General features: G+C 37.3%; 1 protein-coding gene across 2 annotated transcripts in view; it reads left to right on the plus strand.

The window, feature by feature from the left end:
• GRID2 (glutamate ionotropic receptor delta type subunit 2) overlaps nucleotides 1-20,034 on the plus strand; it is a gene marked incomplete at both ends in the record, with an annotated part of 718,543 nt that overhangs the window by 563,740 nt on the left and 134,769 nt on the right. For both annotated transcript variants that reach the window (XM_084263639.1, XM_084263640.1), the window contains one exon: nucleotides 5,676-5,777. In XM_084263639.1, coding sequence (XP_084119765.1) covers nucleotides 5,676-5,777 — 102 coding nt within the window. The remainder of the gene's footprint in view (nucleotides 1-5,675; nucleotides 5,778-20,034) is intronic.

The raw sequence follows: 20,034 nt of genomic DNA on the forward strand, positions 1-20,034 counted from the left end.
AAATAATATTAAAGGTGAAAGCAAGAGAAGATTAAATCCCATCTCCTTTATTACACAAAAGGAGAGGCAGGAGTTGAGGGGAAGTTTCTTGAGAGGGAGGAGTGCTTGAGAGGAAAGGAAATCCAAGAGCTAAGGAGAAAGGACCCAAAGCGATTTGAAAGATGAGTCAAAGCTGGATGAAGTGAGAAGTGAGATCCCTTTACTAACACAAGGCCTATGCAGGGAAAGACAGGAAAAATGTACAGGAACCAGGAAACAGCAGAGAGAGTCAGGGGTGGGGGGCATGGGGTGGCGGGGCGGGGAAGCAGAGGAAAGAAAATATGCTGGAAGTACACAGAGAAATGAGGAAAGGCATTGCAGTGTGAGGAGCAAGATAACCACCAGTTAGGGAACTGCTGGGAGTACTGAATTCACAGAGTGGACTAGAGAAGGAAAAAAAAGGTGCTTTCCAAAGATAAAAGAGAAGACATTTAGAAGTGGGAAATGATAGATTAAACTCACCAAATTACAAATGAAAGGGAAAGTAGTAATATAGAAAGTAAGCTAGAGATGAAGGGGAAAAAAGTGAGGGACCATTAGAATGACACCACTGGCTTGGGAAGATGTTTCATTATCTTTGAGATGTGGTGATTTACTATACTTTCCAAAAATCATACCATTAGAGTTCCTCTGGAAGCTTGGCCTGAGCTCTAAGTTTGAGCTTCATGAGTGGAGTACACAGTGTGAGAATAGCTTTGCAGTCTATGCTTTTTTCCCTTATATATTCAATATTTGTCAGTGATCTAAAACATCCAATTATAACTTTTGGCACCAGTCTGGGTGCATGAGTCTTTGAGAAAATATTGAGTCAAGAACGGGTAGGCAAACAAACAGCAGGTTACCAGCAGGTAACCTTCCATTAGCTTTTTTATTTCAATTCAATAAGAAAAAAGAAATTTGGGCATTCCCCAAAGCAAAATACTTTATTAACTGTGTGCAGCGTTATTTTGCCTTGTGCTTTGGCTTTGAGAAAGAAATTCTTAGGTCACTTGCACTTGTGTCTATCATCAGTTAATAATACAAATTGACCACCTTGACTGCTACAATTATAATCCTTAAGCCACTGGATATAAAACTAAACTTTTATATTCACATTCTCCTAACACAGCTTGGAAATAACAGAGTGAATCCAGGGACAGGGCATTCCTTTTAGTCCAGAGACAAATTAAAGCAATAAAACATACTGTACAAAATAATTAACTGAATGTACAGAACTATATAGGTTTCAGCACACAGAATGTAGAAGAAACAAGTGCTGCTATACATTATCCAATTTGTTCAACACAGTATTTTCTATTGATTTTAACAACTTATTATTTGCTGGCTATTACCTGAGCTCTAGTGAAGGGAGAAGTTAAAGCAAGCTTTCCTGCTGACCAGTCATATAAGGAAACACTGTGAAGAACAGAACAGATCCTTGTTTCTTCAATCAAGCCCAGGAATACAAAGGCCCTCAGCTAACCCCTGACCATCAGACCTTTTGCAGATTTGGTTGACCAACTGTTGGGTGCTGGCTAGGGAGCTGAACTAAAAGGACTCTTCAACCAGGCGACCATGTCTGAATTTTTCATAACTGACAGTATCAGAATGACAACCAAAATGTATCTTTTCTGGTGTTTTTTCTGCGAGTCATCTATAGGATTTAGTGTCTGATTTCCCAGTAACAGTTGGACGTACTGAACAACAGCTGACTCGAGTCATCAGGAATCCTCTGTGCAAAGCTATTTCTATGCCATTCTGCTTGAATTTTACCTAAACTGGTGTCCTAGCTAATTTTATAAATGCTGAATCCACACATTTAAAAAAAAAAACATCTTTTTGTTGTTGTTGTTGTTTTGTATCCTGTTTTGAGTCTTCCCAGCACTTCTCAGAATCTCCTAGCTAAGTGCTGCTTCATGACAGCTTCATGTTGTCTTTTCTTGTTGTGTGAATTTACTATGCTTGGAATGCGAAAAGGCATTATTCTGTTGAAGTTGTAATCTTGGAAGACATCAGTTCCTAAAGCAGGTTGAACTTGAATGAAAACTGAGAAGGGAGTTTCTGAAGAACATAAGGGTCCTGCAGGCCATGAGACTGGTATTTCTGTGGGTGACTGGCTTTCTTATGAGGCACTAATGGAACAGTTCCCCATCAATGCCCTGTGGTGGGCATTTCCACTAGAAATGCTTTGTCTGTAGTAAAACCAAAATCTTGTTTGTTGGGGTTTCCCCCCACCACTCTCAACTTTTTTTCTTCAAATGCGAGGAAAATAAAGAGAATTGTTAGTAATTCTGGTGACCTGTTCAATTCTTGTTACAGATGTAATGGTGTTTTATCTTTCAGATTTCCCTCACTGATTCTCTAGTGTTTTCTGCTCTTCACTGTTTTGTATTGCTACTGGGATGCAGTTGAAATTAGTTCAGAGGTGGTTGCATTGCATTGCTGGATGAACCAGTTCCTGTATGTGTTCTGTATTAATTGATGTAACAGAATGCTCTATGCTCTCCAGTAGTGACAAGCACTTAAGTAATGCATTCATATATCAGTATTCTGATTTTATTTATTTTTTGTGTTTGTCCTGAACTGTGATCACACCAGGCTAATGCATTTTTCGTGACTAATTGACACAATTTTACTCTGCCAGAAAAACAAGAAGTGAAAGCTCTTCGGGTATTCAGAAGAGCTCACTGATTTCATAGGAAATAGAAGAGAAAATCTGGCTCTAAGCTCTGTCATAAAGACATTATAGATTTTTAGTGTTCCAAATTCCCTATAAATCAGCGTCTAGGAATTGCAGATATACATAAAACGGATTTTACCTATTTTAATATCAATATACAAATTACAGGTCTCCCATGATGCATAGTTCATATAGGCAAAGGGAGGTCAATTTTTGACTCTGCCAGCAAAAGAGAGTGAAACCCATTCTAATAATGATGATAGAGGGAATAAATGCTGGGAGGTGGGATGATCAGAAAGAGATCGTAAATTTGATATCAAAGGAAGCAGAACATTGACAACCTTTCCATCTTCATAATTTTATATCTGAATGTAGCAGAGTGAATGTTGTCATTACAATAAATAGAAGAAACTTCACCTGAAGTACAAAGAGCCTATAAATGACAAAATTTGTATGGTATGAGGACAACAAGCGTTGTGCTCAATAGAGACTTCCCATCACCCATATTATTCTACACAAATCAACCAGAATTAATGTGAGATTCTGTTATTGACTGATTTATTCACTCATTTCAACTATCAGGGAGCTGAAGAGGTAGCTTCATACCTCCCCCACCTTGCTGTTTCAGCAATAGTTACATTTGCTCCTTGTTGCAATGGCAAGCTCAAATTGTCATCAATAAATGTTGATTTGTTTTCACCTAATAACAGTAAGCAGCTCCCACTCAAAATCAATTTCAACTTTATTGGCCCGGCACTGCACATTTGTCTTTGCCATGACTGTGCTGCATAAAGGAACAATTGAATTGAAAATTAAATGAATGATAATTGAAAATAAAATGTGCCTTTTTAAAGGAAAATTAGTGCTATGCTAGATTTTCAGGAGTCTATTACACTAGAGTTTGGGGTTTTTTCCTTAGAAAGGTAGAATGGGTCAGGCTAAAAAGTTAATTATATAAACATGTGCACATTAGCATATGTAATTGAAACTGAGCTTTAACCTCAAAAGGATACAAGGGCTCTTCAGTAACTTCATAGAGTTTTAAATCTGGCAAAATCAGTACAGATTCTGTGGTAATTGTACTTCCAACACATTTGGATATGCAAATGTGACTAAGAATTACAATCGCTAAATTAATGTGATTTTATTTCTGAACGTAGTGCAATTTTCAGTATTTTCAGTGTAGAAAGCGTGGGCTATGTATTGCTTTGCTTTATAGGATGGCAGTGATTTATCACATACAGTGTACAGTGCGCACACTTCATTCACTATGTTTCCCTGTATTATTACAGATAACACTTCTCAGCAATTAGATTATTTAGCCAAAAGTGTTGGAGGGCTTTTTCCAGAGGAGTGATGAGAGCCTGGAACATGTTAGCAATCCATCCATGCGGCTTTGAACATCTAGACATGCTGCGGAGGTATAGAAAAAACAGAGATCATAGAATCATAGTCATAATGTGGCCTAGGTTGGACGGGACCTTAAAGATCATCTCATTTTGACTTCCCCCCACTAGACCAGGTTTCCCAAAGCCTCCTCCTCATGAGAGCTGGGCCCATGCAAACCACATGAAGTTCAACAAGGCCATGTTGCATGGTCAGCAAAGGTACTCACCTTGTTTCACAGGCCCCTTCAGCTGCTTCAGGCACGCCGCTGTTTCTGTGACTGTGCATTAAAGTTCAGTGTTGGTTTGGATGTCTTACAGTTGATACTTCTCAGAGATTATAGGGTTGAATTATCTGAGAGACTAGTTTTAGTAGAGGCCACTGGGCTTCTACAGTAACCTACTGATGTTAATTTTGTTTCTTTCAGAGCAAGATCTTCTGTGCCTTTAAACAGGAACATGAAATACACCTGGGCTTACAGGCTTAAGTTAGCTACCCAAGTCAGAAGATGAGTGTCCCTCCATAGATTTCATGTGCAGTCCATAGAGAAGGAAATTCAGAGCAAGAATTGCTACCTGCAGGTGCTTACCTGTTAGTATAATTATTTAGCAGGTTTACCTTGGCAATTAGTTTGCATGCTATAATGGAGACTCTACTCCAAAGTCCTCTGAAGTCAGTTGTTGTCCTACTGTTGGATTTCAGTTTTAATACTAGTACTAGTACAGGCCAGATGAATATAGAAATTCATTCCAATATTAAACAAGCAAACTTTGTTTGCAGTGCTAAAGGATGGGTGGTTGGGTGGTCTGTTTCTTTTTATCCAAGATATACCATCACGAAAGAATGTAAGCAAGTTACATTTTTAGAAAAACTGAAATATAGGTCAGTTCCTACTACATTTAGATTGAAAGGCAGTTAGTCCTTGAGAGATCTCTGGGAAAAAGCTTGTGTCTACAGAAGCCCAAGAAATACAATAGCACCAATGCAGTGTCTCTTAGATGAATTCCTTTTTCTGCATTATCTGTTTCAGTCCTTTCTCAATACTGTGCTGTGCCTGTAAAATGGTCTTTTCCTCAATATTCTATAAATGTGATTTTTAACCTGGCTAAAAATCAGTGATGTTTGATTATCAATGAGTAGCATAAGCTTTACATAAAATTAATGTAATTTCTTTCATCCGTTTCACTAAAAGAAAGATGGACTGGAGCAGGCCGCATGCTAAAATGATGGTAGCTGTTATTTTTGCAATTATCACTGACAGTAAGGTATTGTTACAGACATACTACATTTTAGGTGTTTTTCGTTAATATACAAGTCTTCCTTGAGGTCTTCTAAAGCAATACAGATGCCTCCAAACCCTGGACACTATCATCCATTGCAGACTGGTATTTCAAAGCACAAAATGACATCCCTAATGCTTCATTTGCAATTTAACGATGAATCTCTGTGCAAGACCTTCCCTGACTTTCCATCCCATTGATTCCAGAAGGTGTTGTGTTTATTTCATACGATCCTGCTTAAAGCTGCCTAAGAGGAATGACTGGCAAAGTTTTAGGTGCAGTGAGGAAACAGTCTTTGATTTCTCTTTCAGCTCGGCTGCTGGAATCCCATCACTGGTCTGAATGGGTCACTAACAGACAGAAAGCTAGAAAATAACATGCGAGGAGTGGTTCTACGCGTGGTGACTGTGCTGGTAAGCAGATCCTTTATCCTTTTATTTTCATTTTTTGAATGTATTTTTTTTTTCCTTCTTGCTTCATCTTTTTATTAAGTACTCCATTTTACCAAGAACTTGGTGTCTGAATGTCTGATTTTAGCATTTAACCAGAGCAATGGAGCAGTTTCCACAAAATAAAATTATAGGTACAATTCATTTCAGAGGGTGAATCAAACACATTAAAACCCATTTCTTCCACAGGCACGTAAGTTAGATAACACAGCCATATGAACTGATAAAAGACAACTTCAGGTGCCTTTTATCTGAGGTTACCTAGCTGAAACTCTAAATGATTAATACGATGTAGCCATCTCCCAATTACCTTGCCAAATTGAGTGCAGTCTGACACAAACTGCCACGCTCAGAAAATATTCATGATCAGCTTAGGGTGAGTAATGTTAGTTCAGTAAAACATCTCCTGTCCCTTCCTAGCTCTTCTTCAGACAAATTCTTCCCCTGTGTGGACACCTAGCATAAAGCAGCTGCAGCAAAAATGTCAGTTTAAATCTGAACAGAAAATGTCTATCAGAATCTTGTGATACAAAGCCAGTATATTCCTTTGGATGCTTGAGCAGGAGTTAGAGTGGGGAAAAAATCCAAAAAAACCAAACCAATAAACCCAAAAAAACTCAAACAAACAAACAAACAAAAAAAACCCTAATATGAGAGGTATAGACCTCTTTGGACCGACACCAAAACATAACGTTGACCTAGGGCTGTAAAGATTATACTGAGCTACTTCACTCCCTCTACCATCTACTCGTGTTTTTCTTTACTGATTTGGTCTTTGGGGACATGGTCAGTTGGTTATAAAGATCATGTCCAAGATGTGGTTTCCACGGTTTGCATTGCTGATATTGCATCATGAAAGAAAAAGCTGAGGGTTGGAAAGTGGAATCACTGGAGAGTGCTAGTGCTATAGACAGAGCAGTTTTGTACTAGTCCAACTATTCTGTGTGTCTTTAAAAGCTATTCTGTGGCAACGCATCCATTCTGTTCCAGCTCTTACTACATGCGAGAATTTGTGGTAATCCCAGTAAACAAAACAAGCAAAAAGCCCCAACCAAATGCACAGAAGAAGACAAAGTAATAGGGTGAGGGTTTTATACTTTAATTGCATGTTCATCAAAATAGCATCATGATGGCAGTGGTTGATCTTTATTTTGCCTGATACTCATGTTAATTGAATCCGTTGCGTTTTTTTTTTTTTTGTTGACAAAAATGATCTGTGGATGTTGGCTAGCAAATTAAACTAATATTTTAGATCTTGGAAATTTTTTTGCGTATTTCTTCTACTTTTCTCTCCCCTTCTCTATTCTTCTGATTTCATCCCCAGTTATTTTAGCTAGCTTGCCAGAGAACATTCTTTTTTCGAGCCATTGTAGCATGAATATTTAGCAACCTGCAAAAATACAAAAATGACATTAGTTACACTGATAGGATTCTATATTAATAATAAAACCAGAAGGCAGGTATTTAAAATTCAACACATGGCAGTTGAGTCTCCTCACTAAAGTCCATGAGCTGCCTCACATGAGGACACAAAAGTGATTTGGTTTTCTTGACCATTTTAAAGCACAATTAGTGATAGTCTCTATGTACAACTACTTGGAATTGTTAAAATCTGCTAAATCATTTTCCTAACTGACTCTTGTTTTATTTAGAATGTGGGCTGAAGGTGGTATATGGGGAAGATGCAAAGGATTCATAGTCTTCTTTATTCCCTTAAAATTGTAGAGCTTTGCATGGCTGGCCAGTACAATCTAGACAACTTCAACCATGAACCACACTACAAAATCCTTACCTCTCATCTTTGTGGTCTAAAATCAAAGGAACCTCAATTTGTAAACTCTGTGAATAAAGGATCAAAGCATTTAAACTCATGAGCCAGAAACAGTATCTTTCACTAGCAGTTCCCTTCATTGATAATACTTTCCCCCAAATGCCAGAAATCAGGATGATAAAATACCATTTCTCCCTCATCCACAAATTCTAATGGCTGAGACAGACAGACACTGACAGAAAATCAAGCCTCCCACCAAAAGCCTGAATTGAAGCTTAACAGTGCAGATGCCAGAACTGCAAAGTGCTAATTATTTCTAACTTCTAGTCTGGATATCCATGGTTATTGCCACCACCCTTGTGGGTTTCAGAGCATTGTTTACTTACCCCTTAGCAGTTTCTCTTACTCCCTTTACTATGTATAAGAAAATGTTATTCATAAGGATATGCTGGTTCTGTGTCTAAGTGCAAATCAGAGAGTTAAAATACAGCTGGAGTTAGCATATCCTCACCTCAAACATGTTTTGCTATACAATAAATGTATAGGGCCCTGTTGCTAATTATAGCTTGGTCCCCATCTTCACATAGCTTATTACAATGTTGCAATTATGTTACTTTTATTGGAATAGAATGAATAACTACATATAATATAGGAATTTGAGTGGAGTCTTAGCTGAGATGCCATATCATTGGAAATTAAGCAAAGCTATAAAGAAAGTATTAATACTTGTTTTCTCTCATTTTAAAATTAGACTTTTAGCCTGTCTCTGTTATTCTTCAATTTAGAAAAAATATTCTTAGAAGAACTTGGTCAAAAAGGCCATTTATTTTTTGAAATAGAATAAAAAATTCAAGTTAAAGTTTGGACAATTCAATAGAACTCTTTCAGGTAGATCAAAGCCATAGTAATATGTGGAAGTGCATCTGGTTTTATATTTGCTGGCTAGGACAAAGCTGGAGATATATATTTAACCTGCATGATGAAAAATGTGTGATTCTTGTCTTTGATATGAGTGCAGGAGGGATTTCACCCATCAGCTTTATTTTAGTGATGATATTTATCATACTTTCTTTTCCATCTTTCTCCAAATTCTTCAGTTCGATCAATACCTTTCTGTTTGAAGTAAAAAATCTATTATTGACTATGAATGTTTAGTTATTGTTATTAATTCTGCCAGTTTCTAAATTATGGTCTTGAAAAAGAAAAAAGAAGGCTTATGCTGAATTAAATACTAATACCTTTGAACATAAACATTTTTCTTTTTCATTGAGATTTGAGATGTTAACATTAATTCATTAATTTGTTCTGTTAATGCTTCAAATCTCTTACGTCTTTTTAGACAGCAACCCTTCTCTTCCAATTTCATTTTGTTATGCCTTCGGGTTGAAAAGGACTGGTTTGAGAGAATAGCAAATTGCAACACCTGGGTTATACTGCATTATACTTATTATGAAATGAAATATTCTGCAGTCTAAAAATTATAAACGATTGTGACTAATTTCCCCAAAGCATTTCTTCAAAAATCAAGTGCTGAACAATTCCCATCATCTGCATCTGTCTACGAATTCCTTCCCTAGATAAATTTAATAATTATGGACTATGTATCTGCAGATCCAAAACATCATCTCTTTGTGAATATGACAGAATACACTATGTCCCCAACTTTGAAATCTGTTGTTTCATTTGGAAGTGAAAACTGGATCCTCTGAAGTTTATGGGAATTCTCTCCTTTGCATAAACATTTCTTTCTGGTTTATTCTGAGGAGAAATATGATTCATTGTTTTAATCTGCCTTGGATTAATACCACACTTTCTATACTTCTAGAAAAGGTTTGTTTTGTCTTACTTAAGTATCAGATGTCTCTGTCTTGTACTTCCCCACATGCAGCCAAAGTTTGAACTTTGTGTTTGACAAGTTACTTTTAAGTTTAAGTGACTTGCTGGTGAATTTCTGAAATGCATTCTGAGTCTCTGAATTGTAGCTCAATCAAAGGTCAGAATAATAACTCCAAACAAATTCAGTGTTTTGAATGAGCAATTGTCCAAGAACAAATTTAGCTAGATATCCGTTTTGGCTACTTCATTTTATCCTCCTTTTTTTCAACTGCTTGGTTTTATTGAAAGGGAGCTAGAATACAGCAGATATTCTCATAATATCATTTTAGTAGTAGTGGCAATTAATGAATTATTCATATGAATTTTAAACTATCAGAAATGGAATGAGATCTGGCCTCTTTGACAATGAATAAGCCAGCAGGTATTCACAAAGTCATTTTTCAAAAAAAGCCCTGGTTGTTTGAAAAAGGAAAAAGTCTGGAATTCCCCATTTAAAAGAATTAACACTTCGATAGAAAAGTACAGAGTCTTTTCTGAAAGTGCATAGGGTATAACTTCCTAATGGTGCAAATTATATTTGTAACTGTACCTGAAAATTTGAACAGGGAGCATGTATCTTCATATCTGAATGGTTCTGAAAATGCAGGCAGGATGAAAGAAAGAAAATAATAGCAAGCAATGCTGAAATATGCTTTGCTATATATCCCTATGTACTGTTTCTTGAGACTCACTACCTCAGTTACTTTCACAGAGCTAGGTGGCACAGAGGCAGTTTGGTGGCCCTTGGCTCCAGGTGGGCACTGTGGGACATGGTGTACTGGGATGGGAGGGCTGGCAGATGGGTAAAGCAGCATAGCAAAAAAAAAAAAAAAAAAAAAAGAGCATCATTTACACCAGGGAAAATCAGGGAATTGTTCACAGCTCTGAGCTTGACTGAGTTCAAGAAGCATCTGGACAATGCCCTCAGTCACATGCTCTGACTTGGCTGTCCCTGTGTGGAGCCAGGAGTTGGACCTGATGATGATCCCTTCCAGCTCAGGAGATTCAATGATTTTGTGTGTGGACTAGATTAATTCTCCATTGTTGGCATTAAATGCTGAGAATTTCTTGCCCAAATTAGGAAAGAAACAAACCTGAAAACAGGCTATATGTATATTGGATGGGAGCTGGCATTCTTCATCCTTTTATCTATTGAACTTACCACTCAGATGAAAAGTAAGATATGAAACTAAGTCCTGGTTTTAAATGCTGAGACTGTCTTTGGGTTTTGGCTTCCAACACTGGTTTTAAAAAAGGACAAAAGTCCTTTCCAAGAAGCTGGAGTAGCAATAGAAAAAAGGAAGGGCGTGAGCAAGATGAAACAAGACAATGTTTAAGCATTAGTAGTGCATAGTAGGGAATTTCCTATGGCAGCAGAAATACCTTAGGAGGGGATAAGATTAAGAAACATTACTTGACTATCTTAATCAGTTGTGATATTTGTGTTTTGAGTAAAAAATATATTCTTTTATCTACAAGGGATAAATATTTCTTGGATGGCCATTTATGCACCTGAGTTTGGATGGCAGAAAAGCAGTGAGTGATACAGTTTATGCCCTCTGGAGTGTGTCATAAAATCTGTATACACTGTAATACAGTAATACATTTAGAATACAATATTTGTGCTGTAGTTAAAATACTCAAGGTTTTACAATATTCCATTGCTGCTTGTAAAGAATGCATCATTTCCCAAGCAGCAGCAAATCCCCGTGTCTAGATTTATCTTCCCTTTTGCTGCCCATATCCATCTTTGAAAGAAAGTTGGAAAGAATGGATCTTTTATAGGCAAGTGCATCAAGAAAAATGTTCGGCGAGATGGTAAATTACAGCAACAGTGGAAGAGCTGTTCATTTTATTAGTAAATGAATGAAATAATCAGGAGTAATGATGCACGATGGGATTAGGCTCACTATTTACTATTCTTCATAGTTAGCCTGGTTGTTGACATGAAAGCTGTCATTCAGTATGAGATATGTATGACAAGATTGGTTTTCTCCTATGGAAAAGTCAGTTGGTATTAGAATATCTTTTCACGGGGCAGATTTTCTAATTTGGAAACTTGAATCCAGATTTCAGGGTATGATTCTAGAAAAGCATTTATTGAAATTAAAATTTTGATGTGAAGAAAAAAATACTCATTTTTACAGGTTTTAATAGTAGCTTGCTCATTCGTAATGTAAGGAGGATAACTTTTAACGGTCTGGGTTGTATGCTGACAGCATGAATTGCTTTTTACTCTCCTAAAAAGCTGCTGTTGTATCTTTAACATTTAAAAAGGAACTTAATTGCTCCTCTGTTGGTCACAAGTATTCTCAATGATTTAATGATAAGCAAACTATTAATAGTTACAGAAAATGTTTCTCATCAGAAAGTAAACCTAGCTCACAATGCTTCTATTATGCATTTTGTAATACTAAGAGTATTTAGGCATTCAGTTGTAAGAGGGCTATGGACTCTGCTTGTCCAGGAAAAGTAGGTTCATGTACGTCTTGCTTAGTCTAGGTATCTTGATCTTGAATCAGAGGAAGGAAAGGAGGTCTTAGAGATTCTTTCTAGCTGCATTTCCACAAAACTGTGAAACCGTCTGTTTCTAGGCAAATAAAAGAAAGTAAGTTCATATCAGTGGCATAAAAGAACATAGTTACAAACTGAGGAGAGGGATTTGCAGGAACAGTTTATATTGACCTAACTCTGCTGTGAAACTTTTATCAGAATTATTTGTAATTTAGGTATTTTTAAATATAGAGTATGCAGGAGATGTAATAGTGTTATCTCCAGACTCTACATAATATATAATACTGCTTCTTGAGTAAAGTATTTTTATTATAATAGTACTGGTTAAAAACAGTTTAATTGTAAAAAATATGCACTTTTATTGCAGTTACACACCTGATTGTTATCTCATACTTTTCACATAAAGACTTTAATTTCTGAAAATGAATGACATCTAGACTCTAGTCAAGCCAGGTATCGTTAGCAAGAAAATAGTGTGAGAACTACTGGCTCCACAGTGAGAGAGCTTTTTGCTGAAGCTCCCTAGTTTTATAGGTCATGCTCTCAAGCAGATTGAAACTCAAAGGCTGAAAGTGAGTAGTAACTGCATTATGTGGCAGCTATAATTACAATGACCATTCAAGAGGAGGACTGACATGTGCCTTTCTCCTTCACCTTTTTCCTTACCCTGCATGGTGAATAGCACCTACTGTTTTCTAGCTTATGTTTCCATTTCAGAAGCTCTTGGCATGTAAAAGTTCCTTCTTAAGCTCTGGTGCCTTCTGGCACTGACTGTACACATGCTAGCTTACTGCATGGGCACAAACTTCCAGAATATGTATTAGTGCCATACACCTAATTAAACCCAAACTTTCTATAGTGTGCCAGTCAACTGGGATGCTAATCCCTTCCAGACCTCTCTGCTATTATATTGGCCATATTTCTACTCTGTCCCTCCCTTCCATGTATGCCATTGTTGTATGCACATCTGTGTATTTAAATGTACTTATGTGCTTAACGAAAAAAATGAATCTTTAATATCATTGCAGCAAAAGTGGCAATATTAAAGCAATGAGGCAGAGAGGAGGAGTGGAATTTATGCAGTCCTCTTTTTGGGACTAAGAACGTTAACCTAAAAATAGAGATTTCCATCTCTTATTTATGGATCATAAATAAGGTTCCTAAAGTGTCTCTACCCTCAGCCATCTGCCCTGCTTCTCTTCCAAGGGTGCCAGACCCGTGTAAGGTTAATTGACTAAGCAGAAAATGGAGACAGGAGCCATTTCATCTGTTCCCTTGCAAAGGAACTGTGCTGGTTATTGAGTGCGAGTGTGCACCAGGGCAGAGTGTGGCTTGGTTAGGTATTCCTCTCTTTGTCAGAGATGTACATTTGGGGCATTTTCCTCTCCCTAATCCTCAAACTCCATTTTCCTCTGTTCACAAATATTTGGGTATATTTTTGGCTTTCCATTGGAGAGTACTTGGGCTTTTTTTCCCTGGAGTGGTACTATACTATAACGAGATTTCTTCAAATTAATTCTTCAATTATTAAAATCATTATAACAGAAGATAGTAGCCCTTGCTAGAGGCAGAGCCTGTATTTCCATTCCTCTTCCCCTCATACACACCCATACAAGAGCCAAACTGAAATTGCTACTGGGCACAGGTTATATTCAATAGTGGGTGAGCTACCTTTGCGTTACCAAGCTTGTGTCAAACCAGGTAAGTTATAAGCCTTACAGTTGTTCACACTCCTGTGATTGTTTTACAAGCTTTAATCACAGAGCCTGCTGGGAAATCCAGCCCCTTTTGTTTTCAATTGATATTTCCATTTTTTCTAAAGTAAGAGGTTCTTTTTGAAAGCAGTAGGTTCTATATACTAGATAAGGTGAATGTCAAGGAATTTAAATGTTTTGGGACCTGGCTGAGGCCACAGTCTGACAGCAAGGTAGGTGCAATGCAAAACCTGGTAGAATCAACTGAACTCATCTGTACGTCAGGGGCTACCTCTCAAGGCTCCTTAGTGCTTATCTTCTCACTGACACTTTCCCATCTTCTCTGTGGGCATATTTGCATTCCAGAGAGATTCATGTAGCTCACAGAGCACACAGGAAATTTGGCTTTTAAACCGAAAGAAGTTCTTACTCTGATTGTAATTACCCTTCCATACTATGCGAGATAAAAAAGGTGAGCTGCGTAACAGTGCAATGTCATGAAGTATTATGTGAATTCGTTATGAATAGGAGCTCTGGCATGGTTGCTGGAACAAGTATAATGCAGCTCCCAGCAGGCTAATATTCCTATACTACATTTTTGCTACTTCTAGTGTCTGACCTATCTACATTAAAGCTAGCATTGTGCTGTTTAGACATACTCTAAAACACTCCGATCGATCCCAATCTCAATCCATATTCCTATCATATGGCTCTAATGGTTCAGAAAGAGCTATTAGGTGCATTAAGTTATTGTGAATTAAGATCAATACATAAAGCTTGACTGCATCCTATTAGACTATTGCTACAGATCATGAAGCCTTAGTCCCACTGCAGAGCAACTGGAGATGTAGAGATGGGGTTGAGGGTAAATAACATTTTTTGTTTGTTTCTTCTAAATAGCAGTAACCTAAATAGCCTAATACTGTAACCAAAAGCACAAACTCATGTCTTATTGAAGATAACAGTAAAGCTGTCATTAAAAAAAGCAGGAGACTAAGCACATGCATAAAGACAGTGGTAAATAAAGGTCAAATCTAAAATCCCTTTCTTTCAATATTGCATTCACCTTCTGAGACATAATCTAGCTGTTTGATGCACCGGCAAGGCAACTTTTCTATTAGTCCAACTGACTTTTGAAACAGCGTATCCAAGAAACACGGGATCTGAGAACGGTGGTTGTCAATGCCAGTGCCACTACACAGTCCATTGGCACAATAGGATACTGAATGAACATACCTTAATTGTCCAAGATTTTGTAGGTTTGAAACAGTCATCTTTGTTTTAGTGTTATTAAGGGGTGGGAATTGTGTTATGTTTTGCAGCAACTTTTATAAGCGTTGCTAGTGGGACAATTTCTGTAATGAGAGAATGAAATGTTTCAATTAAACTTTGGTCATTGATTCTAACATGAAGTAATGTTCGTTGCTGTTCAATTAAAAATAACAAGCTGCTGTGCTGTTCCTAGCCAAATAAAATCCCTAAAACAGTGGTCAATAAAGCACTTGAGGAAATTAAGTATTTGGGGCTACATATTTCACTGGAATCATTTGAGGAAAGTAAAGCAAAATGGCTAACATTTAAAAGTGGGGGGTTAATTATTTTATGAGCCAAGAAAAAAGTAATTATGCCTAACAACAAGACAAACAGCATCCTGTGCTTGAAAATGTTTTGGTTATGGTTTATGAGACTTAGTGCTTCTTGTCAGTTATAATGGCTATGCTTGGTCATCCAGCAGCTGTTGGAAGATGGTTGAGAGATCCAGTAATGAGAGTGAATTTCTCTTTTGGGAGCAGTTTCTTAGCATTTGCAGGTGATGGGAGTTTTAAAGTGTCACAGCAAGTATTTACTTCGTGTGATTGCCGAGGCTTTGCTTGGGCTGTGTGAATCATTTAATGTACCTATCCACTGTTTCTGGAGTCAGTGTTGAGCACAGATTGACAGTCCTGCCCTGCATTTCCTGCTTCTTTTATTTCCTCTCTTTTTCTACTTTCAGTAGAGAAGAAGGGAAGATTTAATGAATACAGAGTGTCAATATTAAAGTATTATATCCCAGTGTGTTCAGAAATTTCTAATGAGTACACACAAAGGTCATTTTCATATGCTTTATGAATTCTAACCACCCATGTAATTACCGAATTTCAAAACTCTCTTCCAAACATAGTAGAAGCACATAAGGCTGTCCATCTGCAGTTTTAAAGTCAAGCCCCAATATGTGCTGTAAATCCCAGCAGCGATCAGTTTCTCTGATCTCACAAGCCAATAACTTCTTGTTTACTTAATGATTTCTGTATAGCCTCCTGGCTAAAAAGTTTTTCTGCCCATTCTGAGTGGAAAAGAGGATTCAGCTGCGCAGAAGAATAATCCCAGATAATTTTCTTTTGCTTTTCCATTTATACGATATGTCCTAGCTTTTTTTTTTTTTTTTTTTTTTTTTTTTTAGCATTTTTATCTTTGAAGCAAGCATAAGACTCTTAGAAATTTATCATGGGTCCATGCAGCTTCCATCCTGAAATAAATCTCAGTTTAAATCTACAGAATCTACCCTTGTAATCTACCCATTTCCCTGTAATCACAGAGAAGATCCATGGGGGTTTGCCCATTCAGTGACCTCCTGATGAGGTAGTGTGCACATAAAATCATTAACAGCTGGACTGAGATCACCACTTTGTTGTCAACTGGCCACTGAATGCAACTTTTTCTTCTCTCAAAAGTTTAGTTAGGGTGATGTGCTGCAGATTTGAATGGTGCTTTTCGTGTTCTTTCAAGAGAGTTTTCTGTAATTTGTCTGAAAAGAGAGAATCTGTACAGAAACACCAGAACCTCCAAAACCTGATTTTCATTGAAGAACTAAAAGATAACCATCAAAGCTTGTAATTTAAAGTCACTATTCTACTGGTTGCTAAAAATCAGCCCAAATAGAGACAGCATTTAGGGATTTTTTTTTTTCCTTACATGTAAGTTGCTCCCTGAACTCTTCACAGCAATTGTTCTCTTGCTCTCCCTCTCTTTGTCCTCCAAGGCCTGAATTAATTTCTTGACATTACCATCCACCTCCACAGCATGGTTACAAATGGTTACAAATTTCTTTTCTGCTATACAGCTTTAGTATTGCTCCTTCTGTTTTCAAATGTAAAGGTCTCCTCTGCCCAAAAGCTTGCTTCTTCTTTCTTATTTTTAGCTTTATTAGGTTACTTTACAATCTCGGTTGTCCACTCAGTTTTACCCTTAAAAAGTAAGACTTTTCTCTCCCTGAGTCTAGTCATCTTGGCTTTGGCTCCCACCTTCCTTTGTTCTCATCTAATGCTTTCTTTCCTATACTGGTTTTCCTGCTCATGGTTTGCCACAACACAGATACATATGTAAGTACCCAATGTTTTGAAGTGTTGAAACAAGATAGAGGGAAAACAGTCTGTGATCAAAGCGTTTATCCCTGGCCAATTCACTTCTCAGTTGTGCAAGTCATGAAATCTGTGTGTTTCAGTTCTGCACATGGAAGATGGTGATGATAGCTCTTCTAACTCAACCAGATATTTCAATGAACAACCCTAATTTATGATATGTGCTCAAATAATATTGTGTTGCATATCTGAAGATAGGTTTGGGTATGATGTCTGAGCTGCTGAACCATCCCCCAGTGTCAAAAAGGGCACATTCTTGGTTCTTCCTGACTTCTGCTTGTACAGTCTTACTCCATCGCTTGTCCTGGCACTGGCATTTGTCTGGACCCCTGGAAATCAGATCAACTGACCTGACAAAATTTGAGTAGATTTGTGGCGGTTGAATAGTGGAATTGTTTTAATAAAGGAATCAGACATCACCGGAGCTATTGCATGATCAGGTAACTAATTACTCTGGTGGGAGGGTATAAATTAATGGATGTTAAATTATATCACTCTTAATATGTAGCATGTTGTTAATCTATGTCATTCTTTACTGAAACTTCTTTACAAGATCTTAGAAACTTAGTGATAATAGGAAAATGGAGATAAGTGTTTCTGTGAGTTGCTTCTCCAGTGTGCTTGTACTATCCCAGCACTTACCTGTTTGTTATACCATGTTACCTTAATCCTGCGTCTGCCTTTAGCCTTCCTAAAATGTGCTAGTTTGCTAGCATTTTACAGCTTCACTTGCTCAGGGGGTAATTAACTCTGGAGCCAGACTTCGCCTTCATACAGTTTTAAAAAGCAATATGCACCGCTTCACCCAATACACACTTCACCTGTTTGCTTCTGACTTTCATTTTGCTGCAGATAGTACTGGCTGTGTGGTGCTTAGCTGTCTGCCAAGCTTAACTCGCAATGCTGTGTAAAATCCTTTGATCCACATTGAGTCTTAAACATGTCTTTGTCTATATCACTGCAGCATACCTTAGATTCCAGAAAGAAAGCAGACAACGATAACCATGAAACTATTTTGAGAAGGAGCCCTTATCTTGGGCTTAGTAGCATGGCATTCAGTTGACAAGGAGGTACATTGAGGGTAAAGTAGAAGGAAGCTTCTCCTCTCTTGAAGGACCTCCACTGAGTTTGGATGTAAAGCCATCCTCTAGGTATATCTGATGGCTATGTGGCACAGTGAGACAGATCACCCATCTTGCAAAGCCAAGAAGTCAAGGGGGAATGATACATTCATTTCCTTTTTTACTTCCTCAGTCTTGTACCTTGTGACTTAGTTGCTTTTTCAGGCTTTCCTGGCTTTACAGGCTGTGAAGTCTGCTCATGCCCACAAAGGCTCCTCTATCGCCTAGAGAGGCATCTCCTAAAGTAGAAGAAAAGGAGAAGCAGGGACTTCCTTTGATCACTCCACTGCATCCTGGAATATTTAGGTTTGAAGGGGCCCTTAGATGGTACCTGTGTGAAGCTTAGCTAGTGTTAGAGCAGGTTGTTGAGCTGAATTTTGAGTATGTCCAAATATGACAATTGTACACCTTCTCTGGGAATGGCCTGCTTGTATGATCTGAATTACCACATGCTTTGGAGAACAAATATATCAGGGTTTTCTCAAATTTATTAGTTTTGAATGGAAGCTTCATCATCCAGATGAATTTTGCCACCTCCAAACTCATCAGTTAGCTTGTTAATTTTTGACACCTATATTCTGTAAGCTTATTATTAATTCTCATTATTTTTCTGTTCAGTAGTTAAGAAATGTATTGGCTCTTTTTATTTGTGTATTTTCTTTCTACAAAGTCTGCTTTCTCAATGGAGACAATTGTTTTAACATCAATATTGTAGGGACGTGTATCTCTTTCCATAGCAGCTCCCATAACACCATTCCAGCGTACAAAAAGACAACCAGCATAATTTCAGTTTGCAGCTTGGGGGGATGGGGAGGGCTGTCAAGATAAATGCTTTTATCCCCTTTGAATGCCTTCTGAGAAATGTAAACAATTACAAAAAAAAACAGCAATAAATTTGTTTTGCTTGGGATACAATTGAATACTTTGCTGCTGCAGGCTTCAACAGAAATTGGATAAAGATAATTGATTATTTATAATTCCTTAAGTATATAGCGCAACTGGACACTGAGTTTTTTTGTAAATCTCTCAACAGCAGAAAGTATTACAAATAGTGCACAGCTAAATAAAAGACTGATATTAGTAATGAAAAACTGCATTTTAAACCAGTACGATTAGCAATTGCTTTTTAACTAACTGAATAAAAATTCAGCTTATGAACAACTATTTCCTAATAACTTATAAGGGATAAAAATAAATCATTTCTAATGAAAATTATAAATTATAAATCACCTTTTGTAGACACATATCTGGGGAATTTTATGTGTAATATGCTTAGATTGATACTTTTGTGTGCGTAAACATTTTTTTTTTCCAGCAGTTTTAAGCCCACATGTAGGGAATCTCTTCTCCAACTAATCAGCAAAGCTGAATTCACTCTGTGTTTTTATTTAGGGAGAGGCTTTCATCAACTTAGTCTCAGATCCTTCCATGTTCTTGGAAAATAGGTACTGAAGAACTGCTTCAAATTCACTTGTACTTGCTGTGCTCCATTGTAACTCCATTTGTCTGAAAATTGGGAAAATTTGAAAATTAGGAAGAAAGAAATTCTGTCTGACAACTGGGAAATAATAACTTGAGACAGTCAGCCCTTCTGTGTTTTGGTTTGGTTTGAGGTTTTTTCCCCCGTGGGTTTTTTTTGTTGTTGTGGTGGTGGTTTTGGTTTGGGGTTTGGTTTGCTAGAGCAAACTTTTTTGGCCCTCAGAATAAATCTTTCTGATGAACTCACATGAAATTACAGCACCATGTAAAGAATTAAAAGGAAAAAAAGCACATTTTAAAAAAAAAATCTGTTTTACACTGCCTTTGTGATTTTTTTGGGGGGTGGGATTGGAATATCTTTTGCTCTAC

This window comes from Gallinula chloropus, assembly GCF_964237585.1.
Source record: "Gallinula chloropus genome assembly, chromosome: 4".
In the NCBI taxonomy this organism is placed as follows: Eukaryota; Metazoa; Chordata; class Aves; order Gruiformes; family Rallidae; genus Gallinula; species Gallinula chloropus.